General features: G+C 51.3%; 2 protein-coding genes across 8 annotated transcripts in view; one reads left to right on the forward strand and one right to left on the reverse strand.

Moving 5' to 3' along the window:
* Nucleotides 1-16,234, reverse strand: CC2D1A (coiled-coil and C2 domain containing 1A). 3 transcript variants are annotated; one of them, XM_047776862.1, is made up of 29 exons: nucleotides 16,111-16,234; nucleotides 14,612-14,747; nucleotides 12,935-13,047; nucleotides 12,785-12,850; nucleotides 12,393-12,527; nucleotides 12,050-12,284; nucleotides 8,226-8,350; nucleotides 7,833-7,905; nucleotides 7,586-7,657; nucleotides 7,363-7,493; nucleotides 7,219-7,291; nucleotides 6,426-6,559; nucleotides 5,959-6,073; nucleotides 5,696-5,868; nucleotides 4,835-4,957; nucleotides 4,695-4,753; nucleotides 4,487-4,603; nucleotides 3,027-3,100; nucleotides 2,889-2,947; nucleotides 2,719-2,770; nucleotides 2,529-2,628; nucleotides 2,350-2,440; nucleotides 1,909-2,046; nucleotides 1,758-1,819; nucleotides 1,121-1,184; nucleotides 901-1,027; nucleotides 747-823; nucleotides 619-666; nucleotides 1-536 (listed from the first exon to the last, which is right to left on the reverse strand). In XM_047776862.1, the coding sequence occupies exons 1-29, from the start codon at nucleotides 16,168-16,170 to the stop codon at nucleotides 516-518; spliced, it is 2,853 nt and encodes a 950-aa protein (XP_047632818.1). In that variant the 5' UTR covers nucleotides 16,171-16,234; the 3' UTR covers nucleotides 1-515. The 3 variants fall into 3 exon arrangements, with proteins under 3 accessions (XP_047632818.1, XP_047632817.1, XP_047632819.1); XM_047776861.1 differs by having other exon boundaries at nucleotides 1,758-1,822; XM_047776863.1 differs by lacking the exon at nucleotides 16,111-16,234 and adding an exon at nucleotides 16,057-16,100 and having other exon boundaries at nucleotides 1,758-1,822.
* The window catches only part of BRME1 (break repair meiotic recombinase recruitment factor 1), a 21,196-nt gene continuing 13,266 nt past the window's right edge, over nucleotides 15,673-23,602 (forward strand). For 2 of the 5 annotated variants that reach the window (XM_047776864.1, XM_047776865.1), the window contains exons 1-3: nucleotides 16,240-16,635; nucleotides 17,380-17,431; nucleotides 22,130-22,310. In XM_047776864.1, the coding sequence (XP_047632820.1) occupies nucleotides 16,240-16,635; nucleotides 17,380-17,431; nucleotides 22,130-22,310 (629 nt within the window). Of the gene's footprint in view, nucleotides 15,955-16,239; nucleotides 16,636-16,660; nucleotides 16,908-17,379; nucleotides 17,432-22,129; nucleotides 22,311-23,602 lie in introns of those variants that run through there. The other 3 variants (XM_047776867.1, XM_047776866.1, XM_047776869.1) reach the window with 3 other exon arrangements.

Raw genomic sequence — 23,602 nt, forward strand, 5'->3', positions numbered from 1 at the left:
CAGAGTGAGCCAGGTATGGCCCGGGCTGTTTATTCAGTGTGTCAGCCCTTGGGGCCCAGCTGGGCCAGGGCAACCCTCGGGGGAGCCAGCTGGGCTCTGGCTGGCCTCAGTGGCTTCTTTGGGGTGTGGGTGAGCTTCAGGGTTAAGGCTGGGGAGGGGCAGGAAGTAAAGTGCTTGCAGGGGCCCTTGGGGCTTGGTCCTGGCCACCCTCCCACCTCAGGGGTAGGCAAGGGGCCGCACACCCTTGGGCTGTGCAAACGGACTCTCTGGGGCCCACCCAGCCAAGTCTGGGTGAGGGGCACATGTGGGCTGGTGGACACTGTCCCCAGTGCCCTCTACCAGGGAGGCTCCAGCCAGGCGGGGTGGGCCTGGCAGGGGATGTGTCCATCCAGAGCCGATTGTCCTCTGATTGTCTGCTCGTCTGGTCTGAGGTCGTGGCCATGTTAGCTCCTCCCGGCACCAGGGCCTTGGGCCTGCTCCCTGCTCTCCGGGGGGCTGCCCGCCCCTTCAGCTCCTCACCTGCGGAGCCGCTGCAGCTGGGGGAGAGGCCGCTGGGGTCAGGGAGGGGGACAAGGCCACAGCTGCCCAACCCCTACCCCCAATGGCCAAGCTGCTCACCTCACTCTCGACTAGGTTCCGTCGATACAGTGCCTCCTTTGCGGCCTCCTGGGGGGCCAAGAGGTGGTTAGTGAGCAGCCTCTGGCGGCCCTGGTCCCCCAGTGCCTGCCCGCCCTCGTCTGGCTTACCCTGCTGCCGTCATTGCCCAGGCGCCGGGCAGCCTCTGTGTAGAACTGTAGCTGACGCTCCAGCTGGGCCATGTACTCTGAGGAAGGAAAGGAGTCAGGATGTAGCCCGTTGTCCACCGCCCGCTCTCCCACATGACCATCCTTGAGATCCTACCCCGTCGGATGCCCGGGCCCCCCTGCTCCAGCTGCGCCCTCTGCCACTGGCTGCGTTGTATGATGTCCTGGTATTGCTGGGCCACGTCTGGGGGCACCGGCCGCCGTGCCTGCCTGAGGGTCAGGATCTGGGGGGTACAGAGGGAGCTGTGAAGGCCCTGCTTGGGTCTGAAGACCTCCCCCAGTTCCACCCCACTAAGCCTCACGAGGTGGGTACCCACCTTCCGCTCCAGACGCTCTTGGTCAAAGGCCAGCACGCTGAGACTATGCAGGGGTCGGGCTGATCTATGGGATTGGGAGGGGATGAGGGGCCACAGAGATCCCCCATCTCCAACCCCGTAATCCAACAGACACACTGGGTGGACACTGGGGAACAGTGGAATAAAAGCCAGGCCCACCCCAGTGTTGCTGAGCCCACAACGTAACAGGGACAATGGCTGTATACTCAGGTAAATGATGCTAGGTGTCAGGGAGGGCTTCCTGGAGGAGGTGACAGCCAAGTTGGTACTCAAGGAGTCAGAGTTGGGCAGAGGAGCAAGGAGCAATTGTGAGGATAGGGCTGCTCGGGACACTCTAACACAAATCCCAGAGGCCAGTGAAAAGTAAGTGTAGCCATGAACCAACAGGAAGAAGTGGAGCGAGAGAGAAGACTTGATATACTGACAAAGGTGAGATCACAAAAGGTCTTAAAGATCAAGCTGGTGGGGGACATTAAATTAGATACCCCAGAAAGGGAACCAGGAAAGGTTTTGAAGCAGGGGATGGACATGCTCCAATTTGTGCCTGATGAGAAGTTGTCCAGGAAAGGCTGAGACAAGAGAGGGGTTCTCTCCAGCAGAGCCTGGCCCTGCCACCTACCTGTTCCCTGGATCCCTCGTAGGAACAGGTATAGGAGGGGCCTTCCCTTTGGGCCCTGCAACCTGCTTCAGAGGACAAACCAGTCTAGTGAGTCTTGGCCCCCTTGAACCGAGCCTCCCTTCCTGGGGCTGCTGAGGGGCAGAGGTCTCACTGTGGGCACAGCTGCTGGCAGGGGGTCGATGACCAGCCACCTCTCCGTTGTTGTCTCCAACTGCTGGGCTGTCAGTGGCTCCCGAATCCGCACCATCACCTCCAGCCGCCCCCCTGTGGGCCTACGACCATCCAGGACCTGGGTGGGAGTGAGGGGAGGCTGTCAGGAAGCAGGCAGTGGCTGGAGGCTCACGGCTGGGATCAGGGAGAACCAGAGCAATTTTGAAAATATGAGCCCATGGGCACGTCTGCGACCCCAGCTGGTCTTAATAGGGCAGGCTGCTGAGAGCATTTAGGGCGGGGTAGTGGGAAGGTCTGAGACGCCAGGGGAGGAGCTGGGTCAGCAGAGGGGACCCTTGCGAGGCTCAGGGCAGGGAGCATGGGAGTAATGTTAATAAGTGGCACGGCCACAGGAGCGTTCAGACAAATATCTGCCTCTCACCTCAAGGATCTCCCGAACCTCACATGCCGTCTCCAGGGCATCCAGCTTCAGCTGGGCTGTGCCCAGGACCCGGTCGTTCTTGAACAGCCCCCTGTGTGTACGAGGGGGAACAGGATGGGCAATTCCTAGGGCAGCTCCTCCTCCTCCAGAACCCAGGCAGCACCCATGGCCCAGCTTACCCTTTGTGGACCACTTCGAACTTGATGCCTTTGGTCTGGATGGCCCTTCGGAAGCCACGGTGACCACGGTTGATGCAGAGCTTGAACTGCTCCTTGAACTCTGCGTGGGGAAGGAGGGAGGGAAGAGGGAGGGGGTCAGGCTACGGTCTCAGGTTCTTTCTGCAGGGGGCAGCCTCCGGCCAAGGCTCACCAGGGGAGTCTGTGCTCTTGATCACGCCGGTCTTGTCTTTCTGAGCTTCTTCCTGGCACCAGACAGGAGGCACAAAAGCTCAGGGCATGGGGCCCACCCTCAAACCCCTGCCGGGCCCACTCCCTGGTGTGATGGGGCTTCGGTCGGTCCCTCCTCGGCTCTCCACGTACCACGTTGGGATAGGGGAAGTCGAACCGAACAAAGACATCCAGGTCACCGGGGGACAGCCCTGCGGGCGAACAAAGGTCAAAGCTGGGCAGAGGGGGTGGTCCCCAAGGTCCCACCCCCTGCCCAGCAGCCCCCGTCACCTTGGGGTGTGGGCAGGTTGATGCCCTTCACGATGAACAGGAGCATGTCATTGCTGCTGAGGTCGGGGAAGATCCTTCCGGGAGGGCAGGGGGAAGACAGAGTCACCTCAGCAGCACTGCCTGCCTCAGCGCCATCTCTGCCCCTCAGCAGGGAGAGTATGACCCCCGCCCCAGGTCTCCTGGCGGTATCTCAGCTCTTAGGCTTGGCTTTTAGATCCAGACTAGAATTCTCTATCCAAGTCCACCACTAGCTACCTTGTGAGTCCTTTCTTCAGTCTGCACATATTGCTTTGGGACCTACTATGTACGAACTGGTGGCCTTACCACTGTGGGACCCTTCCTTCCTTGCATGAGATTTCTGGAACCTTCAAGAATTCAACAAGTGCCCTAGCTGCTGTGGAACATTCTCTGCCCTTGACAATCTTTTCTTTTTCTTCTTTTTCATTAAAACTTGCTTTTATTTATTGTCAGTATGTTTCTATTTCTTTGTCATTGTTGAAGTGATCAAAAGCTTTCCCTTTGACAATATTTCTTGAGCATCTACTATATGCCAGTCTGTGTCCTCACTGCTGAGGATACAGAAGCTAATGCCGTCTGGGGTGCCAAAAAATGGGGGGAGTGGGCTGGGGGTTTGGGATGGAAATGCTATAAAATTGGGTTGTGATGATTGTTGTACAACTATAAATGTAATAAAATTCATTGAGTAATAAAAAAATTTAAAACAAGAAGCAAATGAGACAGACCCCATCCCTTTGCTTGTGGGGCCCAGGCTAGCCGAGTGGACAGATGACCCATCAATATACAAATAGAGAAACAAATAAAATGACGATTCTGTAGAGAACTAAAACAGGAAGAGAGTGGAAAGGCTGCTTCAGACAGAGTGACCAGGGAGGGCCTCTCACCATGAGTAACTCTGAATATCAGGAAGAAGCTACTGCATGGAAACCTGCAAAAAGGGTCTGAGCAGAGAAAAAGTTGGTGCAAAGGTCCTGAGTGGGAACAGGGCTGGTATCTGATTGGCCAAAAAGAAGTTGGTGTGGCAGGAGGTGAGTGAAGTGGAGACTGTGGGAGGAGAGGAGGTGACAGGGAGCCACTATAAGGGTTGTGAGTTATCCTAGGTGGTGATCCTAGGTTATTCCAGTGGCTGTACCTCATCTCAGCTCAGTGGGAAAAATGACCTCAACTCCTTGGGGTGTGAGAAGACGTAAGAGGAGCAGGACCAACACCACTGTCCCACAGGCTGGCCCAAGGACTTGGGACAAGGCACATCTCCAGACTCACTAGATCATGTGTCACTGTCAATGCTCCACTGCCACCCTGCGCTCGCTCGTCGCGTCTGCCCCAGGACCCTTGCATGTACCGTGCTCCCACCACCCACCCCAACTGTCCTCTGCTGGCTTCCAGGGGATGCAAACCCCTCTCCAAAGCGGTGTCCGGGCCAGGAGGGGTCAGGGCCTTACTTGATGACACTGAAGGTTCTCTGCTCAAAGCGAGCAGCGGGCGTGGGGAGACCCCGGGCAAAGGCCTGCTTCAAAGTCTCCATGCTCCGCTTACAGTCCTCTGCCAGCTTCTCAAATCTGCAGCAAGAGGGCCATGATCAGGTCCCTGGTCCCAGGGGCAGGCTGGGGGGTGCAGATGTCTGGCAGGGATGAGGGCAGGGCTTCTCACTTGCTGGTTTCAGCGATGTTGCCCAGGTGCGTGAACTGCTTAGAGTGGTTCAGGCACATCTGAGGGAGCAGAAGACAGTGAGGAGAGGGTGCAGGGGCCATGCCCTTGTGGTGACCTGGGCAGGTAGTCCCCCCCTTCACCTCGTGCTGCTGCCTTAGGAGCTTGGTGAGTTCACCGTAGCGACGGGCAGACTCCTGGGACAGACCTGGGCCAGGCCGCTGGACCAGGGCAAAGTCATCCTTGTTGATGGGAGCGGGCGGCACCTGAGGACAGTGAGGCGCATAAGGGAAGGATGGCTGGTCGGCAGCGAGTGGGCCCACCGGGCCACTGTGGAAATGTCACCTCTCCTTGGAGGGGCCTTCCCTACTACAGCTCCACCCTCTGCCCCATTCTTTCTTCTTTCCCAAGGAGAAAAGTGATGCTCAAAGAAAAGTGGATAGTCTTGTGCTAAGTGGCAGGCTCTGTTATCCACTCTTCCCCCAAGTCTGATCCCCACCACTTCTTCCCTAGTAACAGAGTTTGGGCTGGGCACACAGCAGCCCAGCAAGAGAGTCCATGTCCCAGCCTCCCTTGCAGCTGGGTGTGGCCATATGACTCAGTTCTGCCCAAAGGGAGGCAAGCCAGAGCAGTGGCCACTCCATGTAACTTCCTGTAGCCTGGATGCACATAGCCCTGGGGGCTGCAGGGCTGTTGAGCGGCTGAGGGATTCAATCCGCTGTGACCACATGGACAAGAATGACCTCCTAGGGTGTGGCAGAGCAACAAGATGGAAAGAACCTGGGCCCTGGAGGGCTTTGTCTTTTAGAGACCAGAGCACCCTGAGTGTTACAGTCAAGAAACATAAGTGTTTGTCTCGTTTCAGCCACTGTCTTAGGCAGGAACTATCTGTTATATCAGCTTAAGCTGGACCCTGACTAATACACTCCAAGTCACACGGCTGCTACATGGCACGAGCCCAACAGGTGAGCACCAGGAAGGCCCAGCAGACCTAAAGGGTTCACCTTGGCAATGTCCACAGGCAGCCCATTGCGTGAGGCCTCCAGCATGGGCTCCAGCCCCTTGGCCTGGCGTAGGTGCATCTTGGCGCCCTCCACGTCATTCTTCTGCTTGGCTCGCAGTGCAGCCTGCAGAAGCTGCTTCTTGCGGCCCTCCAAGAAGGCCAGCTGCTGCTGGGCTGTGGGTAGAGGGGTGTCTGCAGGTGCTGCCCAGCCCAGGCCATAGGCAGCCAGGCAACAGGCAGCCCAGATGGGGAGGGTATACCTACCTCTGGTGGATGTGGCTTTGGGGGCTGCTTTGGCTGCTGGGGCAGATCCTGACTGGCCTGTCCTTGAGGGTGGGGCTTTGGGCTGGGCTGTGGGGGCTGCAGGGCTGTTGAGTTGCTGAGGGATGGAGAACAAGTCAGAGCTTTCCCAGCACCTGTGACGAGTCCATTCCCCAAAGGGTCAGGGCCTGACACTGACAACACTGGCTTTCTTAGCTTCTATCTCCTCAGCACTGACACAACTTCTGACCTTGTTCACACTGAGTCTGTGCAACAGTCCTGGGAGGATGGGACTACGATTCTGCTCACTTTGCAGATGAGGAGCCTGAGGCTCAGAGAGCAAAACGACTTGCCCATGACCACACGGCCTGAAGCGGCAGGGCTGGATGTGTAATTGGTTCTGTCTGGCCCAAGGCCGGGACTGTTGCGACTTTGCTTTGCTGCCACTCCCTTGCCCCGGCCCCTCACACCTTCTTTGGCTCCTCATCCTCTTCATCCTCTGCGCCTTCATCCTGGTTGGCCAGCTTCATGGCAGTTTCTAGGACCCCCACCAGGCTCTGCTGGGTGGGCTCCGTGGCCTCCAGGCCCTGGATTGGGGGAAAGCCTGGGAGACCAGTTGTGACCCGGTCAGCAAGGAGAGACCCACACTGGAATGGCAGAGACACAGGTTCCTCCCCTTCTCAGAAGCTTCAGGCCTTTGAATCTACTTGGACTATAAGGAAGGAGCTGCTGATGGCTGGGTGAAGATGCCAGACCTCCCTCTTGCCTCTTGGCTCCTTTTACCTGATCCCAGGCCTTGACCAGATAAGCAAGCACTGTGTGAGGTGATGTGCTGGGCATAAGAGGGGGTTCTTGGTCCAGTCGGGGACCAAGGTGCAAAGACATAATTGCTCTCATGGGGGACACAGAGGCAGCTCTGAGACCCCACAGATGTCTCCAATTCACTGGGGGCTGATGGGAGGCTGAGTACTTACCTGTAAAGCTGAGAGATGATGACTAGGAAGGAGTGGTCAAACAAAGAAGAAATGGAAGGGGCAGACAGCGGTGGGCTCATGAACACGCTCTCCAAATAAAACCCCCTGACTGTTAGTATCTGCCAATTTCCATGGTATAAACACTCCATTGTGACTGATTTTAAGCTACCAATTGTCTAACAAGCTTGCAGAATTTCTGAATGTGTGACAATCAGCTTCCTCAGACTATACAGTCTGAAGGAATAGCCCCTGCAAAGGCTTGAGGCTAGGGACTGAGGGCGGGGCCTACCTGGAGGCACCGGCAGCTCCGCCACGTCCACAGTTCGGCCAGCCTTGTGGGCTCGGATGGCGTCTTGATATTGCTGCAGGGAACACAGGTGTTAGGGCAAGGTTCTCCAGGGACTGCTAACCCGTCCACTTGGCCTCCACGCACCTTGACGATGCGCTCATGCATGCGAGACTTCCGCTGGTCCCCCTTGGTCTTGGCTTGAGCTGCGGCCATGCGGTACCGCTCCATCCGCTGCTCCAGTGCCTCCAGCAGAGTCCTTGGGGGTGGAGGAACCTCTGGGCCACACCAGGGGGTAGAGTTAAGACACTACAGGAGGGGAGACTGTTTTGCTCTGGCCAGCCCACCCCATAGGGTCCCAGAAGCCTACCTGGCACAGAGGGCGCCATGGAAGGGGCTGGAGGCTGCGGTGGTGGTGATGGTGGGTCCGGAGGCAGTTGGTCTGGGGGCAGAGAGGTCCAGGCCCATGAGGGGCTTTCTTGTGCCTCCCACCCCACCAACCAAGCTGGTCTGGCTTGAGGGGATCCCTAGGTCTGACCAATGGGGGTGGCAGCATCAGAAAAAACTTAGCGGAGGCTTCCAGCAATCCTGGAGGGTGGACATGACGGGGTCCTCACCAGGTGGAGGGGGCAGGCGGGACAAGTCCACAGGTTCCCCCCGGCTCAATGCCTCCAAGACAGCATCAAAGCTCTGAGAGAAGGAAGGAGGAGACTGGTGGGGAGGCTGCCACTGGGGGCCAGGACCCCACAGGAGCCTCCATGCCCTGCCTGGCGATAGAGGATTCCCAGCTCCTATCCTTCCTTTGCAGCATTTTGCTCAAGCCTCTTCCAGACACTTATGCCCATTTCACAGAGAGGGTAAATGGAGACCTCAAGAGGTGGAGCAAACTATAGCTATGGAGTGGCCATGATTCAAATCTGGGTCTGACTTCAGAGTCCCTGTTCCTCTCCCTCATGCAATGGCAGAAGCATCCTGTCCCCTCTCTCTGACCCTGTTCTGACTGGACGCACCTTGGCCACTCGGAAGAATCTGGCAGCGGCAGCAGTATCTCCCTGCTGCTTGGCGTGGAGGGCAGCTAGCTTGTACTCGCGCTGGCGGCTCTGCAATTGGGCCAGGGGGCCAGGGCTGCAGGGACCTGGAAGGGGGAACAGCATGCACACCATTTCTACTTAATTCTCACAACAAAGACTGTTCTTAGGACCATGTTATAGATGCGAGAATTGCTCCCAAGAGATATCTGGAAAACTCTATGTTCCCTTCCAGGTTTTTAAGCTGACATCTAAAGCTTTTCATTTTAAGTGGCAAGGGTTGTCATTCCCAGTGTCTTCAAATATTGACATTCAGAAAAGAAAACCATTTTAAAGAAAGAGAGAGAGGAAAAGAACACCATCACACCACTCTTTTCAAACTAATGTATCCTACCTACCATAGTGATTTGAAACTCACCAATATTCACTTTTTTATTTTTTAAAATTGTGGTAAAATATATATAACATGAAATTCACCCATGGGTTGCACCCAAGGCATATGGACGCTCCCAGAGCAGGGATCAAAACCGTGCCATAGCTGTGACCTGCACCACAGCTGCAGCAACGTTGGATCCTTAATCCACTGTGACTGGCCAGGGATCAAACCTGCACCTCCTCAGCAACCTGAGCCATTGCAGTCAGATCCTTAACTCAATGCACCACAGGGGGAACTCCCTCACATCTTTTTAAGGGTATAGTTAATTGACATTAAGTACAATCACGTGGTTGTGCAACCGTCACCACCATCCATCTCCAGAACATCTTCCCAAACTGAAACTCTGTCCCCATTAAACACCAACTCCCTATTCTCCCTCCCCAGCCCCTGGAACCCGCCATTCTACTTTCTTTAAAAAAAAAATTTTTTTTTATTATACTGATTTACAATGTTCTGTCAATTTCTGCTATACAGCCAAGTGATCCAGGTATATAGACATACATTCTTTCTCTCACATTATCCTCCATCATGTTCCATCACAAGTGGTTAGATATAGTGCTATACACTGGGATTTAAAATTTTTTTTTTATGAATTTGACTCCTCTGGGCATCTCCTATGAATGGAATCATGTGGTAGATGTTCTTCCGTGACTGACTAATTTCACTTAGCATAATAACTTCTTGTAGCATAGGCCAGAATTTCCTTCCCTTTTTTTTCTTCTTTAATGGCCACATCTAAGGCATATGGAAGTTCCTGGGCCAGGGATAGGCTCCAAGCCACAACTGCAGCAATGTGGGATCCTTTAACCCACTGCACCAAGCCAGGAACTCCTTCCTTCCTTTTCAGGGATGAATAATATTCCATTGTATGGATGGACTATATTTGTTTATTCATTTACAGGTATACTTCTGAAATATTGTAGGTTCAATGAAGCAAATATCGTAATAAAATGAGTCACACATTTCTCTTTGACTTCCCAGTGCATATAAAGGTTATATTTACACAATACTAAATCTATTAATTATGCAATAGCATTATGTCTAAAAAACCAATGGACATACTTTTGTTAAAAAATACTTGCTGGAGTTCATCCTGTGGTGCAACGAGATCAGGGGCATCTTGGGAGCACTGAGACAAGGGTTTGATTCCCTGTACAGGCACAGGGGGTTAAGGATCCAGTGTTTCTGCAGCTGCGGCTTAGGTCGCAACTGTGGCTGGGATCTGATCCCTGGCCCAGAAATCCACATACTGAGGGGTGGCCAAAAAAGAAAAAAAAACTCGAAAAAAATGCTATCACCTGAGCCTCGGCAAGTCATAGCAGTAACATCAAAGATCACTGATCACACAGGGAACTATATATCTAATCACTTGTGATGGAACATGATGGAGGATAATGTGATTAAAAGAATGTGTGTGTGTATATATATATACATATATATGTATGTACAACTGGGTCACTTTGCTATAAGCAGAAATTGACAGAACATTGTAAATCAACTATAATAAAAATTTTTAAAAAAACAAAGATGACTGATTAAAGATCCCCATAGCAAATGTAATAATAATGAAAATGTTTGAGATACCAAGAAAACTGCCAAAATCTAACATAGGGACACAAAGTAAGCAAATGCTGTTGGAAAAATGCACAAAAAGACTTGCTCAAAGCAGGGTTGTCACAAACCTTCAATGTGTAAAAAAAAACAAAACAAAAAAAACACTGTAATATTTGGGAATTACAATAAAGCAAAGAAACGAGAAAATTAGGCATGCCTGTATCTGCCAACAGACACTGGGTTTCCTCTATCCTTTGGCTACTGTGGATAAAACTGCTAAGAACATGAATACCTCGTCAGGTCCTTGCTTTCAATTCCTTTGAGTCTATAACAATATGTGCTTTTAAAATATACGCCAGGATCCACATTTAACAATCAGGTATTTTAGGTCTTGTTCCAGGTCTCCCACAAAACTGCAACCTAGTATGATATATGTGAGCACTTGATGTGCATTTAAATGTACATCTAGGAGGTCCTGTCATGGCTCAGCAGTTAGCGTACCCAACTAGCATCCATGAGGATGCAGGTTCAATCCCTGGCCTCGCTCAGTGGGTTAAGGATCTGGCGTTGCCATGAGCTGTGGTGTAGGTCGCAGACGCAGTTTGGATCCCACGTTGCTGTGGCTGTGGTGTAGCCGGTGGCTACAGCTCCGATTTGACCCCTAGCCTGGGAACTTCCGTATGCCCCAGGTGCGGCCCTAGAAAGACAAAAAGACAAAAAAAAAATAATAATAATAATGTATCTCTATGCTGTGTATCAGCAAAGTTGGGAAAGAGGCTTAAACTGCTTTTTAAACACTACATTAGGTACAGTTTCAAATGATATGCTGTATACTGTATATGAAGTACTGTATATGGAAGTGTCCCTAAATTGAAAGCGATAGGTACAGTCATTGGTGCTAAAAAAACAAAGTAGAACAGATATACTACTCAGCATCCACAAATCCAGAAACACCTGGAAAACAGCATGCACTGTACTTTTTCAGACTGATAGCTAGACCCAATGCTTTTGGCGGACTCGCCTGAGAAGGTATTTCAGGCTGAAGCAAAACACCTTGACACTTTTTTTTTTGGGGGGGGGGGCTGCACCCAAGGCATATAAAAGTTCCCAGGCAAGGGATGGAACCCGTGCCACAGCAGTGACCCAGCTACTGCAGTGACAATGCCGGATACTCACCTGGCTGCACCAAAGGGAATTCCCTGTACAGTAGAAATTAATACAATACTGTAAATCAACTATACTTCAATTTTTTAAAAAATGAAGACAGGAGTTCCTGTCGTGGCTGAGTGGAAATGAATCTGACTAGCATCCATGAGGATGCAGGTTCAATCACTGGCCTCACTCAGTGGGTTAAGGATCTGGTGTTGCCATGAACTGTAGTGCAGGTTGCAGACTCAGCTCGGATCTGGTGTTGCTGTGGCTGTAATGTAGGCCGGTGGCTACAAATCTGATTCAACCCCCACAGGAACCTCCATATGCTGAGGGTGCGGCCCTAAAAAGACAAAAAAAAAATGAGGATAGAGTTTCTGTTTGGAGTGATGAAAAAGTCTTGGAAATAGAGGTGATGGTTGCACAACACTATGAACATGATAAATGTCAATTGCACATTGGAAAATATTTTGTTAAATATATTTTACTGCCACCACAGAAAAAACCTCTGGGTGAGCCCATGTCCCCCTGGGAAGGTGGGGCTGGGGAGGGAGGGGATGTTAAAAATATCTAACCATCAATGTGGGGCCTGCACCCCTACAGAGGGGCTTTCCACTGAATACCACCTCCCCCATCCCGCATCAGCCCAGTCCTGCCCTTGGCCTACCTGGGAGCACCTGGGGCTTAGCAGAGACCAGGGACGAGGCTGGGGCAGTGGAAGGAGGACCCTCTGTGATGACCCTGGGATCTGGGGCTGGTGGGTTCACAGGGGTCGGCTGGATGGATGCAGGGGTGTGGCTGGGCATAGCTTCTGGGCCCTTTCCCACAGCCACAGGAGGCGGGATGTCCCCTTCATCAATGGTGTTGCCCTTCCGGACGGAGACCAGCAGGTTTTCAAGTGTCTGGGAGAAGGTGTGAACATGGGTTTGGGATGAGCCTGGAGCCGGATGCAGGGAGCAGTGGTGAGGTCCCAGCACACCGCCCCCCTCCATCCCTGCCTGACTGCTCACCTTAAGGCCCCGGTCGTAGCGTCGCATCTTGGCACCATCTCCAGCTTGCCTAGCACTTTCAACTGCTTTCTGGTAGAGGGCCAGCCTCTCCTGCAAGGTGGCCTCTACCCCTGGGCTGGGGGTTGTGGCCTTTGGCTGTGGGAAGGGCCGGGCAGATGGTCTGGGTGGTGACCCTACTTGGGCCCACCCTGACAGCTTCCTTGGTTGAGTATCTATTGTATATCAGGCATGTTGCCCCCCTAACCCCATCATCATCATCATCACCATCCCACTGCCCAGAGCAGAGAACCGGGGCTCAGAGGGGCCCTGCCACCTGCCCGAGGTCCCATGGCTGAGAGGGAAAGGAGGGCCTTGAACCGTGGGCTGCAGGGACCAGTGACATTAGAGTATACCTGGGCCACAGGAGGGTGGGTCTCCAAAGCCTTCTGTTCCTCCCCAAGGACCTCATTCAGTTCCGCCTGCAGGGACACACAATGGAGGGCCAGTCGTAAGTGCCTGCTGGACAAGGTGGGGGAGGTCCCCTGCCCGCCCCGGGTTCTCACCAACAGGTCATCATCAGCCTCCACATCCTCCTCGTCCGTTCCCTCCTCCTCCTCATCCGGGTCTCTCATGCACAGGCTGGCCATCTTCTCAATGGCCTCCATGGGCAGGGGACCTGGAGGCAGGGGAAAGGCCCCAGCTAGACCAGGATCCTTCAATTCTCCCCAGCCTCCTGTCTCAGTCACCCATAGCCCCACAAAATAGGGTAGCAGGCAGTGGGACAGCACATTCCCCTCCTGACCCTTCCATGGCACCCCATTGCCCTTGGGCCTATGAGGCAAGACCCCTCTTGCCCACCAACCTCCCTGGCCTCCTCTCTTCCTTATCAAGCCTGATCTGGACCCCAGATCTGCAACTTTCTCAATGTGGGACCCTGGGCAAGTCACTTCACCTCCCTGAGCCTCAGTCTTCCCATCTGTTAGATGGGGATGACGGTCTCTTCCTCCCCGGTAGACTGTGGGCACTAAAGGTAAATGAAGCTCTTAGAACAGCAAAATTGTCAGTATTTTGCTATGCATGTTATTCTCGTTATTCGCAGTATCCATGGTCTGTAAAGTTGCCACAAACATGGAATTAGCGAATACTGAAGCATCAGCCCCGGAGGAAATACAGCATTAGGTTCCCAGGAGCCTCTGGGCACAATTTTGCCATCTGGCCAACATGTAACTTTGTTTTATGTGTGTGTCTATTTAAAGACACCTTATTTAATATCTATTGTTGATTCACTAACATTGAACTCGAACCCAACAGCATGATAACTCATGCCTGAATGAAGCTTATCTATAAGGAACATCCCAGCCTTCTCACACTTAGTAACAAGAGACAGCAGTTCAGCACTCTGCTGGAGGGCCATTTGGATCAGCAAAAATCACCAACAAAAAGCACAGAAATGAAAGAAATGTGGCATTACACACCAAAAAAAAAAGGGACACATGTTTATGGTATGCACTGAGACATGAAGGGAGAGTGTCACCTCAGCTGGGAATGTGCACATTGTGTGACTCAAATTTTTGCAGCTCTGTCATGTCTGTGAATGACTGCAGAAGCCCTCCAAGCACTGATATTGGGGTTACAAACAAATTTAAGCCAGTAGGTGAATTCTCAAATTCGGAATTCATGAATGGGGAGGATCAACTGCACTAGCTAAAAGGTGTAAAGCCTCTGTTTCCCTTGAGCTCCTGCCTGCCCCTCCTTGACCGCAGCAGAGTCTTCTGCTCTCTTCCCCAGGGCCTTTGCACACACTGTGACCCCCTCCCAGAGTGCGCCCTAATTCTTCACTAGACACTCCCCATTGTGGTAGCCCCTTCCAGGAGTCCCAGCTCAGCTCACAGGTCTTCCCCCATCCCAGCCCCAATCAAGGAACAGGGGGTTGGAGGACATGCAGGTCCTGGGTGAAGTGCCCGATGAATACTAGAAGATCACTTCATGGGATCTAAGTGGGGTAATTTTCCCCATTTTACAGACAAGGAAAATGAGGCCCACACAGGTTCTGTGACTCATCAAGTCACACAACCAGTAAGCTGCAGAGGTGGGGTGTGAACTTCCATTCTGCATGCAGAGTCGATTACTTAACTTCTTGCCCAGACCTTCTCCATTCCCCCATCTCCCCAGTGCCCAGCTTCAAGCCCCACCCACAGCAGAAGCTCAGAAAATATTCAGGAGTATGTTGAGAGTCTCACCTTTGCCTTTAAGCTTCTCCAAGGCTTGGGGCTGGCCCCCCACCAAGGCCAAGAATTCAGCCTCCAGTTCCTCGTCATTAACTCCATCCTCAGGGATCATCAGGCCATCTGGGGAGAGGTCAACCAGCAGGCCCAGCTGCAGGAAAAGTGGGGGTCCAGTCAGACTTTGGGATGCATCCCAACTGGCCAGAGGCAGCTATGACCAACCTGGAGTCCCCTTGGGAAGAAGGGAACCCAGGGCTCCTGGGGAAAGCCATTTCCCTGAGGAGTGCCAGGAGGCTGGAACAGGCCCAGAACACAACAGGTTCCCCAAGATGGGTCAGGCCCATTGGCACAGATCAACATGGGACAAAGGGCAGGTGGAGAAACCCAGCTGTCTGCTCTGAGCCCGCTGTCATGATGCGCTACTAGCCAAGTTCAGTCGGGAAAGAAGGTCCCACACCCTGCCCCAAAGCAAAGCCACTCTGCACACCTGGCCTTTTGCTTTCCAGCATCTTCAGCAGAGACAGCCATGCAGGAAGGTTGGAGGCATTGAGAGTAAAGAGAAAACCCAAACAACGCAGACAACGCAGAAGTTGAAAGCAGGGCCTTTGCTGCATAACATACCTGTCTTCCTATCCTATTCTGGTTAATGACTAATCATGATGTGCTAATATTAGGCTGAACTACACAAAATTACCTTTTCTGTGGGTCAAACATGGCCAAATATGGTCAATTTTATATGGCTCTACCTAAGAGTAATAATGATGATGACAACACTTATTGAGTGCCATGTTCCAGTACATTCCATAAACAATCTCAAGGAATTTTCACACCTATCCTGTAACATAGGGCCTCTTAAGGCCTCCATTTTACAGATGAGGAAATTGAGGCTTAGAACTGTGAAGTCCAATGTGCAGAAGCCAGGAGGCAACTTCAGGTGAGCCAGACTCTGATATCTGAGCACTAAGTTATGGCTCTAGTTCCTTACAGCAAAGCTCAGAAAAAAAATCAAACTCTCCCAAAGGAGATGAAGAGAGGAAGAAAGGGCCCAAGCACAGTCCTGTGGGCTCATGGCAGCGGCTCTGGATTTGCACTTAGTTCTGGCCAAGCAACTTAGCTCTGCCCTGTGACCTTGGGCAGGTGTCTTCATCTCTCTGGGCCTCAGCGTCCCCATCTGCACAATGGGGATAAAGAGTCTGACCTGGCCCGACTGATAAGAGGGTTCCACCAGTGCTCAGGCCAAGAGGGTAATAACTGCCTTTCTTACTCCAGGTCCGAGGCCTGCCCCTCCCCGACAGTAGCTGCCACGGCAACAGGTGGCCCTAATCCCTGAGCGGGGCATAAGGAGCTGGGGAGACGAAGTAAGTAGGCCCCACTTTGGGGGTCGACGCTAACCTGAGGGGGCGGGGACCGGGGCTAACCTGGGGGTGGAGATCTGACTCCTCTAGGGGGTGGGGCCCTACCTTGGACAAGGGTGGGAAGGGTTCTCTCGGCCCGGCCGTGGAGTACAGACTCACCTGGCGAGCGGTGGCGGCGCCTCGGCCTCGAGGTCCCGAAGGTCCCTTCTTCTTGTGCATCTCCCAAGCTGGATACTCGGACCACCGGCCCCCTGGCCTGGCCTTGCCCGGCCTTCTCCCCCGGGGCCTATGGCCGCGCACGCGCCCTTCCTGAGTCCCGCGCCCCTCGTTGGCACCCCGCGACCGCCGACCGCGTACCCTCTGCCCCTCAAGCGGCCGCCCTACTTCCGCCTCGGCCCTTGGGCGCCGCGGCACCTGAGCACAGCAACTGGACTTGCCGGGCCCGCCGCACTGAAACTACAACTCCCGGCAGGAAGTGCGCGAGCGCGCACGCGCTGCCTCAGGGGTAGTGGGCGGTACCACGGGTTGCTCAGGAAAGAGGCGGAGCGTACGCGAGTGAGAGGGGCGGTGCTGGCATCGCACATGCGCACGACGGGGCTTCATAGTGCGCGGGAAAGAGGCGGAGCGTTTGCCGGTGTGAGGCTTGGAAGCGGCACCCTGGTTCATGGCTTTGCGCGGCCACTTGTGAGCTCTAGTCTCTCTTGGCGGTCCTGGTCTGGGCATTTCTTACTTTTTGGTGGCCTGGGTAGGGTTCGTGTGGCCTAGTCACCGGAAGCTGGGTCCAGAGCACTCGGGCCTCGGATCCTCAGCTACTCGACCTCTGTTTGGGCCAACTCTGCCTTTTTTTTCTCAAAAATTTTTTCCCAAATAATTTAACCGAGTTATTCCCCAGCAGTTCCAGGTAGACCTCCTCAGTTCCCGATAAGGACATAAGGACCTTGACTTCTCTGGCCCAGGTCGGTTTTGTCTTCACAGGCCCTCTAGGCTGGAAGGAATTGACCTGTGAAGACTGCTGCCATTCCAAGGCCCCAGGCATCCCCTGAAGGCCCCCTCTTAAAGGACCCCCAGGTGGCCCCTCTAAAGCACTTAAATGACCCCAAAGTGTACTAGGTGTCACTTCAAAAAACCCGGGTGGAGAGAGGGGGCTTCACACAGGCTATCCCATCTTAGATTCTGAGAGGGGACATCCCAGGGCTTCCCATGGCCCCAGCACACACCCCGCTCTCTGCAGGATGAAGGCATTTTAAATTCTTAGCCTGCCACAGCCCAAGGTAGCTATGACTCCAACCCTATGTTCCCCTGAGGCCCAGTTGACCCCTGGGGCAGCCAGATGGGCCCAAGTGGGGGTGGGGTGGCCTCAGCCAAGGCCATTGTGTCTGTACCCAGAGTTAGGAACTGGTTGTAATGATGAAATCTGCTCCTTTTCAGATTTCTCTAGGGAGGGATAAAATGAGTAAGAGGAAGAAGCTTCGGACCTCAGGTATTTGGATGTTCAAGTTTGCACTTCTTTATTGCTTCTGCTTATAGGAGGAATGTGGGTTTATGGCAGAAATGCTAGCATGACCAGACCAAGCTCCTGAGCAACAATGACCTAATACATGCTACTAAGAAAAATGTAAATTATGGAGAAGTGCTTGCAGTAAAAAGTGAAAGCTTTGTGGAGCTTCCTCCAGCCTCTAGTGGGATCCCACAGCCTTGGGAAGATCCACTAGGCTTCAGGAAAGGGATACAGCCTCTATGCTGCCCACTCTCAGAGATGACCTGTGAGTAGAGCTTGACATGCTTCAAGCTTAGCATCTGGTGCTAAGTGCTTCACTCTCAAACCAAAACCCTGAGTTCATCTCACTGTGTGATGGCAGAAGACTTACTCTGTATCTCACTTTCCTCCTCTGCAAATAGAGCACCTACCCTTTCCTTTAGAACAGGGACTCTCAAGCTGTCAAGGGGAGCATTTGGCAATATCTAGAAGCATTTTTGGTTTTCGTGACTGGTGTGTGTGTTTGCCAAGGGGCTGTGGCCATTTAGTGGATCTAGGCCAGGGATGCTGCTCAAAATCATACAATGCGTAGGATAGCCCCCACAACACAGAATGACCTATCCCCAAATGTCCGTAGTACCCTAAATGGCAACAGTGCCACAGTTGAGAACTATGCCCTAGAGCTCACATGTGGATTAATATTTGCAAACTACTGAGAATAGACCCATGATAGTACACAAATATATCTGCCGTTATGATTGTCCTTTCAGATTAAAAAAAAGCTTTGTTTTGAAACAATTTTGAGCTTACAGAAAAAGTGCAGAAATAGTTCAGCATTCTGTCTACCCCTCCCCCAGCTTCCCCTAATATTAATGTCCCCCACAACCACAGGACAATGATCAACCATATAGTACAACATAAAAAAGATAGGAAATGAACTTCAGTATACTACTTCCAAACTTTCTCTTTGTATATACAAGTAGAGTGTTGTTACTGGAAAGTAGAATCATCACACATGCAGATCCGCATCCTCTGTTTTTCACTTCACAGCATTTTGAGGCCATCTTGTCAATATACATACAGAATTTCCTTGTTCAGAAAGAAAAACACCCAGAGTTACATTAGGATAGCTCCATTGCCCTGTCACTGCCTTAGGTAATTTAAATTTCATAAAAATTTAGAAATAACCCCTTCACTTAGTGGTTAATGAGCTTTGGGTGTAGAGCTTTTATTTCCCCAAGATATGGGACAAGAAAGAAATCATTAACAGATTGAAGATGTTTAGTGCAGTGATGAGCAGCAGGCTGCCTGGAGGTACAGGGATTTCTCTGACCTTGGAGAGGGAAGCTGGGGACAGCCTGGCCCACCCACAGCAGGTCATCTGGGGCCTTTCTTGGCAGTGCACTCCCCAGTTCAATGTGCCCTGGGCTGGCCCAGGACAGCTCTTTCTCTGTGTCCTGGATGGGGTGGGGAGAAAAGAAGATGATTCTGGCAGGTAGTGAAAGAAGCCCTTTCCATCCTGATGTCTTTGGCCTTTGGTGTCGAACACAAGGTTCTGCTTTAGTGTTTCTTCAATTAATTCTGTGGGGACAGATCATAGGAAGGAAATGGGAGCCTCTTCACGTCTGTTGATATTCTTGCTTTTTATTTGGTACGAACGTCCATTGGATGAGTGAAGCAAGCTAATGTTTGGGCATCTTAAGAAACTAAATAAATGAAGGGACTGAATTTTTGCATTTTCTGGCAGACCACAAGGTAGGACTGTGTTTGTGTAAGAAACATTGGTTGGAGCCTTGCTCTGGGTGGGCCCCTGAGGTGGGGATGGGAGGCAGGGCGACAATGAGATCAAAGGGTGCAGCAGAATCAGTTCCTGCCCTCGACACCTTCATGGTCTTGTCAGGAGAAAAAGAAAAATGCTTCTCACTGAGAGCTGATCAAATATGCAACAGTGAGGCAAAATTCTAAATGGGCATACACAAACACTAATGGATAGAATTAGGAGAAATTATACGAAAGTCACTGTGGTCTAGTGGAGCTCAAAAACCTGAATGGGGGGAGTTCCCTTGGTGGCACAGTGGTTAATGAATCCGACTAGGAACCATGAGGTTGCGGGTTCAATCCCTGGCCTTGCTCAGTGGGTTAAGGATCTGGCGTTGCTGTGATCTGTGGTGTAGATCAAAGACACGGCTCAGATCCATTGTTGCTGTGGCTCTGGCATAGGCCAGTGATGACAGCTCCAATTAGACCCCAATTATATGCTGTGGGTGTGGCCCTAGGAAAAAAACACAAAAACCAAACCTGAATGGGAATTCCCATCGTGGTGCAGTGGAAACAAATCCGACTGGGAACCATAAGGTTGTGGGTTCAATCCCTGGCCTCGCTCAGTGGGTTAAGGATCTGGCATTGCCGTGAGCTGTGGTATAGGTTGCATATGAGGCTTGATCTGGCGTTGCTGTGGCTAAGGTATAGGCCGGCAGCTATAGCTCCGATTAGACCTCTAGCCTGAGAACCTCCATGTGCTGTGGGTGGGGCCCTAAAAAGCAAAAAAAAAAAAAAAAAAGCTGAGTGGATGCTGAGGAGGACCCTGGCATTCAGTGTTAGAGGAAGGGAGCTCATTCAGTTGGTTTATGTCAAGGTCTGTAAGGAGCTCAATTTGGAAAGGGTCTATGTGACTGACCTCCAGAAAAATCAGACTTGGGGCTGGTTTGTCTTTTTGTACTCACTGCCTGTTCAGAGGTACAGTACATAGTAAGTGCTCAATAAATGATCAGGTACACTTAAGTGTGCAGGATCTGGAGCTGGACTGCCTGGATCCCATTACAGATTCAGCTTCTCCATGCCTCAGCTTTGTCATCCATAAGGTGGGACTACCTCAGACTTCTATCATAGCACATCTGGTTCTCAAGGATACAGTCTAGCATGGCCACTAGAGTTCAGAATTAACCCTTATTGTTTGTTCATTGAATAAATGGTTCAGTTGGGGTCAGATTTGGAGAGGTCTTATAAGCCAGACACTATGGGCAGTTTCTGTGCTAAGGGAATTTTCTTTTCCTTTTTTTTTTTTTTTTTTAAGCTATATATACTTTTTTTTTTTTTTTTAAGGGCTGCTCCCACAGCATATGGAGATTCCCAGGCTAGGGGTCTAATCAGCGCTACAGCTGCCAGCCACAGCCACAACCATGCCAGATCCGAGCTGCGTCTGTGACCACAGTTCATAGCAATGCTGGATCCTTAACCTACTGAGTGAAGCCAGAGGTCAAACCTGCATCCTCATGGATACTAGTCAGATTCGTTTCCACTGAGCCATGACGGGAACTCCTATACATTTTTTTTTAATCTTCTTTTCCATCATGGACTATCCCAGGAGATTGGCTATAGTTACCTGTGCTGTATAGTAGGATCACATTGCCCTCCATTCTAAATGTAATTGTTTTCGGAGTCCCCGTGATGGCACAGTGGTAATGAACCTGACTGGTATCCATGAGGACATAGGTTTGATCCCTGGCCTTGCTCAGTGAGTAAAGGATCTGACATTGCCATGAACAGTGGTATAGGTCACGGATGCAGCTTGGATCCCATGTTGCTGTTGCTGTGGCAGTGTCGTAGGACAGCAGCCACTGCTCCAATTCACCTCCTAGCCTGGGAACCTCCATATGCTATGGGTGTGGCCCTAAAAAGACAATAAACAAATAAATAATTGTAATAGTTTGCATCTGCTAACCCCAAACTCTTCATTCAACAAATAGATGTTAATAAACAACTTTAGGTTCTAGATAGTTTTCAGTGATGGGAAAGGATTATAGGGATACAGAGGACCAAGAGACAGCTGAGATGTCACCTCCTTAGCACTTGATAACTCTGGGTCCCACTTTTCCCAGGATGAATATTCTGCAAGCGTCATGGAAAACCAGAGTGGTACATAATTTAGTGTTGTCTGCATTTCCTGGAAGGTGATCTAGGTTTTCTTGTGCATTTATTCAGTCATCTACCCAGTATTTATTGAGCACTGACAGATGACTAGATGCTCTTCTCTCTGTTGGAGACTCAGCAGAGTGAGATAGATGAGGCCCCTCCTTGCATGGAACAGGCTGTCGTGTGAATGACAGAAAACAACCCAGTACATTGGATACTTACAGAAAAGATGTGAAGAGAATAAAACAGAGTATGGGCCTGAGAGGAGTTGCTCTGTAGAAAAGTCAAGGATGGGGAGTTCCCTTGTGGCCTAGTGGTTAAGGATCTGGCATCACTGCTGTGGCTCAGGTCACTGCTGTGGAGCGGTTTTGATCCCTGGCCCGGGAACTTCCACATGCTGCAGGCACAGCTAAAAAAAGCTAAGTCAAGGATGGCCCCTCTGCTGGGACCTTTGAGCTGACACCCAAAGGAACCAGCACACACCTCTCACTACTCCCCATTGACTGGGCCAGTTTGTCTCATGTGGTTCCCTGACAGACCATGTTAACTCAAGATTCAGCATGAATCATGACCAGTTCATAGGTAAATTACCTTTGAATACCACAGCGATGTAAGCTTGTGGGTCATCTCACTCTCCAGGCAAGTGTCAGAGCAGGGATTTCCTTCCTGCCTTTTGCACAAGCCTGCTCATGTTGCATCAGTAGTCCTGCTGTGTTTGATTGTCAGCCCTGGCTGCGGCTGCGCATGCTCCCTCCATCCTCACCCTTTCATCTTTTGTCTCTAAAACAGGAGGAGGGGAAGGAATCCGTCCTATGAAACTTCCAAAGAACTCAAGTCTAGAAGACTCTGACGGGGTCCCCCAAAGTTCCAAGTTGGGCCATTTGCATCACCTTGAAGAGTCTGAAGGCAGATCAGGACCTGCTCCCTCTGCAGAGCAGAGCAGGGAGGAACCAGAACAGGTAGCCTCCAGGTAGGTATCTCAGAACGTTCTAGCAAACCTCTCCACTGACAGTGGGCACAGCTCAGTGGCCTAATGGACAGGATGCAGAAGGGAGGGGACCAGCCAACACAATCCATCCAGTGTAGTGCCTCCACCCAGGGCCTCAGGGATCATTGGATTGAGCTGCCCTTTTTTTTTTTTTTTCTTTTTTAATTTTTTATTTTTTTTTTGTATTTTTTAAAATTCTCTTTTTAGGGCCACACCCGTGGCCTATGGAGGTTCAAAGCCAACCTATGCCACAGCCACAGCAACGCCAGATCCAAGCCACATCTGCAACCTACACCACAGCTCATGGCAACGCCGGATCCTTAACCCACTGAGCGAGGCCAGGGATCATAACCTGGATACTAGTCGGGTTCGTATCCCACTGGGCCACAACGGGAACTCCCTTTTTATTTATTTTTAGCCACGCCTGCAGCTTGTGTAAGTTCCTAAGCTAGGGATTGAACCTGCATCACAGCAGCGACATGAGCTGCTGCAGGAACACTGCACCACAAGGGAACTCTGAAAGGTTGATATTTAACCATAGGCAGGGAAAACCTTGAATTTTTCAAGGTCACTTAGTTATAGAATGCAACTTGTCCTGCCTGCTGAGCAAATCCATGTTTACCCCACATTCCTACTTAATCAAAAAGGAATTGAAGTAGTTGTGGGTTGGTGAAATAATAACCCATAAGAGAGAATAACAATCTTTATGTTCTAGACAGTGTGCTGATAATAAATACTTTACACACATCAGCTCATTTAATCCTCATGGCACTGTGACATCGGTTTTTTAATCCCCATTCAGCAGATGAGGACTCCGAGGCTTCAAGAGATCAAATAACTTGCCCAGGGCCACTGAGCTGGTACAAGGCAGCCTGGGGTTCTGGCTGTGTCTCACTCCTGTGCTCTTCACCAGTATGGTATCCCATTCCTTTACTTTCTTAGGAAATGTGAAATTAAGCATGGTGGGAGGAAAAGAAAGATCTGGAGAATCTTTTTATTCCTATGGGGTTAAACCACATGTAACTACAGCAAAGTAGAAAGGGCTAGCAGCAGGAAAAAGGGGAAGAAAAGTTCCTGCTACCTGCAGTCTTCAGAGGAAGCATCATGGATTGGACTAACAGGTTTTCTGAGTGAAAAATTGAGGCACACAGCCCGGCTGACAGAACCATTTTCTGGGATGTGTGTCTGTCTGATCTGCGGTCTTGCAGTCTCAGGGCTAAAGGCAGCCCTACTGCATGTGTGATATGAAGAGAAGAGCCGTATGTCAAACCTAA

Source organism: Phacochoerus africanus, chromosome 4 (assembly GCF_016906955.1).
Source record: "Phacochoerus africanus isolate WHEZ1 chromosome 4, ROS_Pafr_v1, whole genome shotgun sequence".
In the NCBI taxonomy this organism is placed as follows: domain Eukaryota; kingdom Metazoa; phylum Chordata; class Mammalia; order Artiodactyla; family Suidae; genus Phacochoerus; species Phacochoerus africanus.